This window comes from Nycticebus coucang, chromosome 14 (genome assembly GCF_027406575.1).
Source record: "Nycticebus coucang isolate mNycCou1 chromosome 14, mNycCou1.pri, whole genome shotgun sequence".
Classification (NCBI taxonomy): domain Eukaryota; kingdom Metazoa; phylum Chordata; class Mammalia; order Primates; family Lorisidae; genus Nycticebus; species Nycticebus coucang.
Window position 1 is genome coordinate 61,638,180 of NC_069793.1, and position 9,342 is coordinate 61,647,521.

At 35.3% G+C, this 9,342-nt stretch overlaps 1 protein-coding gene across 1 annotated transcript; it reads left to right on the forward strand.

The window, feature by feature from the left end:
- The first annotated feature begins 572 nt into the window (after positions 1-572).
- On the forward strand, positions 573-8,044 carry LOC128564450 (olfactory receptor 51B4-like). The gene is made up of 2 exons (XM_053559926.1): positions 573-1,497; positions 7,956-8,044. Exons 1-2 carry the CDS (start codon positions 573-575, stop codon positions 8,042-8,044), a joined length of 1,014 nt encoding a protein of 337 aa, XP_053415901.1.
- The last annotated feature ends 1,298 nt before the right edge of the window (positions 8,045-9,342 follow it).

A 9,342-nucleotide genomic window follows, 5' to 3' on the forward strand; every position in this document is an offset into this window, starting at 1 on the left:
CGCTAGCATGAGCTCTCTCCTTATTTACAGTCTATATGAGATAGAAATATTGATAATAGTATTTCTCTTAATGATTGAATTATTTCTATAGATAAATCATTTTCACAGTGATTGATTCTGAAGATTATTATCTCATTAATTTCAAGAAGGAAAATCTGAACTTACCCAAAGGGGATAGAAATAGATCAAAGGCCCATAATAGGCATAATATGAGGAACAATCAAAGAGTGAAGAGAATGAAATGGAATGAGAGGAGAGCTATTTGGAATTATGAGTCCAGGCTAGAAACACAGACATAAGGTGCACAAGAAGGTAACAGTTGCATCCTTTATAATAAATTGTCACAGTTATTATTATGATTGTATTTTACTGTTATTTGTTATTCTAGGGAGAAGCTTCTAAATGCATGCTTATAATTGGTTAAATCTGAGACAATAAATAAACATTTGTAAATTTTGTGGTGAAAATGATTTTATGATGCACTACAAGGAAATGGTAAGAGAAAAAAAGAATACTGCATATTTAGAGGTCATCACTTCAGAAAACATTTTCCCGCACTGGCAAAACCCGTCATGTGGTCCAATGACACTGCAGCCCCCTTCCTGCTGACTGGCTTCCTGGGCTCTGAGGGGATTCACCACTGGATCGCCATTCCCTTCTTTGCCATCTATCTGTCCATTCTATCTGGAAATGGAGCACTCCTCATCCTCATTTGGAAGGACCGCACCCTTCATGACCCCATGTACTACTTCCTGGCTATGCTGGCAGGGACAGACCTTGGGATGACACTAACTACGATGCCCACAGTCCTGGGTGTCCTGTTGTTGAACCAGAGGGAGATTGCCCAGGGAGCCTGTTTCACTCAGTCCTACTTCATTCACACACTGGCCATTGTGGAATCAGGTATCTTGCTTGCCATGGCCTATGACCGTTTTATTGCCATTCGATCTCCTCTCAGGTACAACTCCATTCTCACCAATTCCCGAGTGATGAAGGTAGGGCTGGGGGTACTGTTAAGGGGCTTTGTGTCCATTGTGCCTCCAATCCTGGCACTCTATTGGTTCCCATACTGTCGGTCCCACATTCTTTCCCACGCCTTTTGCCTCCACCAAGATGTCATGAAACTTGCCTGTGCTGATACTACATTTAATCGCTTATATCCTGTTGTTCTGGTTGCTTTGACGTTCTTCCTTGATGCTCTGATCATTGTCTTTTCTTATATCTTAATCCTTAACACAGTTATGGGCATTGCCTCCAGAGAGGAGCAAGCTAAAGCTCTCAACACTTGTGTTTCCCATATTGGCTGTGTCCTGATATTTTACATCACTGTGATTGGCCTGACTTTCATCCATAGGTTTGGGAAACATGCCCCTCATGTGGTTCATATTACAATGAGCTATGTTTATTTTCTATTTCCTCCATTCATGAACCCCATTATATACAGCATCAAGACCAAGCAGATTCAGAAAAGCATTGTTCGCTTATTTTCTGGAAACAGTAGGATTTGAGAATTATTTCAGAATTTGAGATCTCTGGAATATCTGGGTCTTTCTTATTATTAGAATGTAGTAATGAATTTACATTGTCTCTTTTTTGCAGAGTTAAATGAAATTTTGATTATTACATAAAGAAAATATATGACTTGAGCAAGAAAATATATATTCTAATAAAGAGGGAATGCCAGTGATGCTGAAGAAAAGGCATATAGGAATAGAGGAGATAGAATAATCCAGATCCTACATCCAAAATAAGAATAACTACCATTTAAGAAATAGTTTTAAAAATTAGTCTACAACAGTGTGGTTCAAACACAGATCATTCAAAATGTATGTGTGGTTGGAGGTGCATTTTGAGGATTATATAATTTTAAACTAGTCTCATTTTTTAGTTTTTGTTGTTGCTGTGATTGCTCTTGGTGTCTTATTCATAAATTTTACCCTAGGTCAATATCTACAAGAATTTCTCAAACACTTCTTCCATAGTTTTTATAGTTTCATGCCTTAGTTTAAGTCTCTTATCTTAAATTAAACTAAAAAGCTTCTGAATAGCCAAGGAAACAATCAGTAGAGTGAACAGACAACCTACAGAATGGGAGAAAATATTTGCATGCTATCCATCCAATGGAGGGCTAATAACCAAGATCTACAAAGAGCTCAAACAAATCAGCATGAAAAAAAAAATTCAAACAACCCTATAGAAAAGTGGGCAAAAGACATAAACAGAATATTTTCAAAAGAAGATAGACAAATGGCTTATAAACATATGAAAAAATGATCAACATCTCTAGTCATCAGGGAAATGCCAATCAAAATCATCTCATTTGAGATGTCATCCAACTCAAGTGACAATGGCTTTCATCAAAAAGTCCCAAATGGCACATGGTGGTATACTGTGAAGAGAAAGGGATACTTATTCACTGTTTTTGGGACTGTAAACTTGTGCAATCTCTATGAAAAGCAGTCTGAAGATACCTCAGAGAATTAAAAATAGACCTATCATTTGATATAGCAATAACACTACTGGACATTTAACCCAGGGAATGGGGAAACATTTTATCCAAAAGACATTTGCACTCCAGTATTTACTGGAACACTATTCACAATCACAATTATGTGCAATCAACCTAAATGTCCATCCATTAAGGATTAATAAAATGTTGTATATGTATATGATGAAGTACTACTCAGCCATAAAACAATGGTGAACTAATACCTTTTGAAATAACCTGGACGGTACTGTAGACCATTATTCTAAGTGAAGTATTGCAAAGATAGTAAAACAAACACCACATGTACTCAATACTGAATTGGAACTAATCATGCACATACTGAAGTAAAAGTCATCGGAAATCAAACAAGTGGAAAGGAGGAATGGGTAAAATCACATTTAATGATTACAAGGTACACTATCTGGATGATGGGCACATTTACAACTTTTACTCAACTATATAAAAACAATTCATGTAACCAAAACATTTGTGCCCCCATAATATTCTGAAATAAACAAAAAATGAAAAGGTAAATTAGAATGATACTTTATCATCTTTTCATCTCCATGCTTTGAATCCAATTGTATTGAAAATGATGATGCTCTACTAGTAAACAAAATTGTGCCACATAACAGCAAATATCCAGAACTCTTGGAAGCTTACTCCTAAAATTTCACTTAACCTTAGTATATCAAGGCACAGTGTTTTACTATTAAAAGGAAATTGATACAGACTAACATCTTGAGAGCAACAAACACAACTCCCATCAGCTACTGGAAGCCAAATTTCCTCCCCACCAATTTCTTTTTCCCCATTGGCTACTGAAGCTAATTTAATGCTTTTTCTTCTTTCCAGTTTTCTGCTTTACTTCCTGATGATGTTCTTTTGAAAAGTTTAACTATAGGTTTAGACATCACCTCCTATTTCCATTCATCCTCTCTTGCTTCTCACATAAAAGAACTCAGGGCTTAATCCCTTTATGGAACATTTCAGCTAATAAGTCAGAAAACCTGGCAAAAGTAATGTTGTTTTAGGCATTTTGCACTGAAAGAATGGTATTTCTCTCAGCCTTCTTCTACGTGCTTGTATGTCTTCATGCTATTGATTCTGGTTGAACCACAGTGGGCTACCTGTTGTTAATGTTACAGGTAATAACAACTGCCTCCTTTACCATTAGCTCTATGCAAGTATTTGGAGATAGTCTCTTTGTAGGCATGTGATCTAAAAAGCTACGTTCATTACTCTTTGAGGACTGTTGCTTTTTTTCCAATTTTAAGTCAGTTCTAGTTGGGGGTTCCCTTGTCATTTTATTTTCTGATTAAAAGTTCATGTATAGAATCAAGGGATAATTGGTCCATCTTAGATTCTTTCTGCCTCATCTAAGAAAACCTCCATACTGGAGGTTTTATCTAGGCAATGACCACTCTAAGAACATTTCAGAGAGGGATAAAAGAATAATTATTAAAAATTAATGCTAAAAAATGAAGGATATCTCCAAGTTAATAGAGCTATTTAGATGTAGGACAGCTCAACACTATTCAATGTCTACTCCTAAAGGATTTGGTCATTGTGCAAACCGTTTGTGTGAGTCTCTGGAATGCTGGACCTGAGAGCTGTATTTGTTGTCATTTTGGTTGTTATCTACCATTTATTCATTTATTTATTTTTCTAAAGGTTGCATATACAGTGTATTTCATTTACAGACGTTAAGTTTCTAGCTACATTTGCTTCTGGTCTGAAATACACATTATTCTGAAATGTAGACAACATAGCGAACCTGCACCCCTATTGACCATTATAGAATGTAAGAGTAAAAACACTCCCCAAAATGTTAAAATTTACAGTCAAGTAAAAACTTTTTGTAAACAAATAAAATAAAATGAAGTGCAACGTATTTGTTAGAAGTGGATTTCAATGCTATTTTCTCCATTGCTATAGGAAGACAACCTACAACAATATGTAATGTGTCATGCAAATTTAGAGGCAATGCACTGAGAAATAAGTTTTGGCATGATACAGAACTCTAAGAAAAAGAAGTATCAGAATGCAAATAAGAAGACATGATGGGATCAAGTTGAGAGCTCGGGTTACTCAGGGGTGCCATGATATGCTTTTAAAGACTAATTATAGATCTTTAATTACTTTCTATTGATTGTCAAAAATTTGTGAAAAAAATAGCAAGATGAATATTGGAAGTTACTGATTTTGTTAAATAAACGTACATGTATGGATTTTTTAAATTAAATCATAACTGTATACATTAATGCATTTACAGGGTATAATGTGCTGTTTTATATACAATTTGGAACGCTTATATCAAACTGGTTAAACAGACTTCACTTCATTTACTTTATTATTGTGTTAAGACATTTATATTTTACACTTTGAATTCATAACCAATGTATTTTGTTTTATAATTTCCTACTTTAGAAAACTTTTAGCTTAATAAATTAATATTCATCTGCTGATCCAGTCACCTACAAGGACATTTATGGAACAATGGAAGTAAAATCAATGTTTTTTCCAGCAAGTGAAACTTAATGACAATTCTCATAGTCTCCATTCTCACTCTGATCCCTACTAACCAGTTTGCCAAAGCTGAGGCCCTCCTTGAGCAGACATCATGTATATGAGCTCTCTCAGAGCTCTTCTCTGAGGACTTATCAAGTCCAGACCGTTGATTCTTTATCACACTGAGTTGAGCTGGGGCAGTCATTGTGTTCTCTGACATTCTGTAAATTCCTAAAGCTAAGGCAGAGGGGCCCTTTAAAAATATATATAATGCCATTTGTGTGACGTGTCTAGGGCTGATTTATTGAACTCATGACAGATTTTAATATGCCATGTCATAGCAAAGACCCTCTTTGGGGTGTTCAAGAGCTTTCCGTGAATTATTTAGTGTTTTTGCCTACTCAGCAGTCCTTGATTAATATATATATATATTACATGTATATACATATACACATATATATGGTAATATTCAACATATATCAATGACATTTGCTATAATACATATTGTATCTTGTATTTCATAATAGTGGAAGTCAATGCAACTTGAGTATTAGAGTTTTAATACCATCCTTTTATTTCTTAAAATATGTATACAAGTTTTGCCTTGTGTGTGTATTTGTGTTTGTGTATGTATGTATATGTCATCTGCAATTTTCAAAAATACTATTTATAAACACAGAATTTGGCAGTTATTTAAAAACGCTGACTTCAAAATGTGAGGTGGTGATTTTAGATACTTAATAACTTAAAAATGATAATGAAGACATAGTTTTTACTTTCTTTCCTTTTCTTTTTGCCTGAAATATGAGAAAAATCTTTAGCCATGTATTTTTGAACATTTTAATAAACCTCCAAAAGGCTTTCTTCTTTAGGTTCTGTCTTCTCTCTCTTCTTTGTTGGTAGATTGTGAGCATGGACATGCCTGTGCTTACATGTGTGTGCACGTGCGTGTGGAGTTTCACATCTCTCTAACCACATAATATTCTCCAGATTTCTATTTATCCTTCTATAAAACAGGATATTGGTAACTAACCTGGTTTGTTTTCTCTATCCCTTAATTAGCATATTGTAAAACTGACATGCTCAGAATACAGAATGTTCTATCACTTTGACTCCCTCATATTACCCTATAGTCACATACCTTGCTCCTAACCTCTGGCAACCACTCATTTGTTTCTCTCACTGTAATTTTGTCTTTTTAAGAAAAATTGAACAAAAATTATATAATACATAATTCTTTGAGATTATCTTTTTCTCGCTCACTCAGCCTTTAGTACTTAGCTAGGATGTTGTGTTTCTCAATAGTTAATTTTTCTTTGAATAGCACTTCTTAGATGGATGTTTCATTACAAAGAGGTAACTGTTCTTTAACAATTTCCCAATAATTTTCAATTGATCAATGTTAATCTCCACTTTTGTTTCATTTTTACCACTCCTCCCCACTGTCGATTCCTGAGACATTTCTCTCAGCTGTAACTATTTCACACACAAATTTTAAATGCCAGATCTTTCTAGGTGTCTTATTCACACACGTTATGGAAATCCTTCAAGTCTTGGCATGTCCAAGTTACATTATCATTCTTTATTCTCTGTTCTTCTCATGAACAATCCTTCATGACATACTCTCCCAACTTCTCCCTTCACCTGGCTTCTTACTTATTTACTTGCCTTATTACTGAGTCTTGACCCCTCTGACAGTCCACCCTAGCCCCTGTCACCATTATTAAATGTTAGCACTGTTCAACAGCTTGATCCAAAAGTATTGCTGACAGAATAAGGAATAGGAAACTTGCAAAGTAAATTATAATAGGAATAATAATATTTAACTGCATAATTAGATGGGGAATTCATAGATATTTATCTATAGTGCTATGAAAAGCATAGACATAGAATCTGAATCCTCACCAGAGTCCAGGGTAAATAATAATAGAACGAAATCATCAAAACAGGTCTTACTATTGATAATGAGTGTCCTGAGAACCTCATACTTTTAACTAATTCCCACAAAAATTTCCTGAGTTACTTTTTATTACAAGTCCTAATATACAGATGAAGAGACGGACACATAGGTTACTTGGATAGCTGAACTATTTTATTCAAGATTATGTGGGATATAATCCAATTTATCCACAAAAATAACATGTGGTACAAATAAGGAGAGTTTTCTCTCCTTCCTGTGCTAGTCAGAGGAAGACTGAGATAAATATTCTTTTCATATATTTCACTTTAAAATGGACTCTTCTGACTCCATCTGGACATGATCCGCTCAGTCTGTGCTTATGTCTGGATTAATACTTGACGGGGATTTACACTAATGTTATTCTTCATGATATGGGATGTATTGATCATTATTGTTTATTTGGCACTGATATGAAGAAGAGTTAAATCATTTCATTCTTTGTGAAAATCATCTGTTAACCCACCCTCTGAGTCACTATGCTTTAGCGGTTTCAGTGTAGGCTAGTAAGCCTGAGAAACAGCTGCTGCTTTGATTTCTACCCCTGTCCCTTGGCCCACACTCAATATAACCTGAGGGATCACCAGTAAAAAACAGAGAATTTCAATAATATTCGCAATGACAAAAACAAACAAACAACAACAAAAAAAAACAATTGTCTGCAGTCCGAGTATTGTTTCGACTTTTATTAGTAGATTATATTCTCCGAGACATCTGGTAGGATTCTTTAGGGAGGTAGCCTGAAGCTGTTTTAACCACTAGAGGGCGGGAGATACCTACGTCGCTAATGGGTGGCGCTAGGAGGGGCCACAACTGGGGAAGACTCGGAGGGTCTCTTAACTAAAGGTGGGTGCTCTCACCTTACAGGGACAGGATACCTGGGCACTGCTTCCAGTTTCCCTTTCTTCTAGTTCCTCTCTTGAGAAAATGTCTACACCCTCTTCCCCATTCCTATCAGTAAGACAAAATAGAATAAAACAACACTTTGGATTATGAAAGAGTCACAGACTTTCAAAATTATTTTAAATATCAATTATTCTTTATATCAGAAGTTCAGAAATGGCAACATTATTTTTCATATAATGTAATGGAAAGGGCTTTTTCAAGAGATAGACGAATGATTAAATCTCCTTATCCCTGCTTCCTTCCCCCCTTCACACCCCTCTCTCTCAGCTCTCAAAAATATATGGGGTGGTGCCTGTGGCTCAAGGAGTAAGGCACGGGCCCCATATGCTGGAGGTGGTGGGTTCAAATCCAGCCCCGGCCAAAAAAAAAAAAAAAAAAAAAAAAAAAAATATATATATATATATATATATGCTGAAGACTACACAGAGAAGGGGTTTTCATTTATACGTACTGTATATAAACAAATATATATATACATAAAAATATATATTTATATATACACACATTTAAAGGGTTCTTATTTTTTAGTAAGCACTATGATAAGTTATTTAAAGCATTATATCATTATGTTGTAATTTCAACACTAAAAGGCCGATACTCTTATCTGAATTTCATCCTGGAGACCTCTAAATTGACCAATGTCATTTATTTGTTCTAAAGGCTAAACACAAATAGTGGTTTGTCTAATTTTATATATCATCCTTCTAAACACGACACACTATTTTATGTTTTTTTAATATTATTATTCCTTACTTATTATGGGGATTTTGAAACACATACAGATTTTCAGGATGCTATAGGGACCACAAAGGGGCAGAAGAATGATACTTCCTCTTCCTCTTTCCTCCTTCCAAAATACACACACACACACACACACAGCCCGGAGCACTTATTACTATGCTACACTCTAGCGCTTTTGCTTATATTTATGAATGAATGTGTAGATAGATGATAAATAAAGTTAATGCTTTTCTTCATAGTTGCCTCCCAATCCTATTTAAAATTTTCCTATTCCAGAGCTGAGGTACTTGGCTTCAATTTAATTTATCAGTTCCTAGGTTATATTCTGTTGTCCAGGAAAGTCAAAAAATTTGAAAACACTTTTTGACCCACAACATAAGCTTTGTAGATTAGTGGACTAAAAGATTGCAGGAGAGTGGCTAAGAGGGAGTGAATACCAATTCTCCACTTTTCCCCACATCTGATATTGTAATGCAAGAGACCTTGGTTAATAAAGGACAAAAGTATGTCACCCCTAAAAGTCTCAAGGATCGTCTTAACCCCAAAGGTAAACAAATTACTTTTTGGATACCTTCCAGGTCAGGGACAAGGACTTGCCTGACACTTTTGTATAAGAACATGTGAATGCTGTGGTTGGGACCACTGGTTCTTTACAGGGGCTCCTACCAGGGAATAGCTAATAGCATCTCCAGGGCCCTTGACTATATACTCTCAACCCAGTTTCCACAGCTGAAAAGAT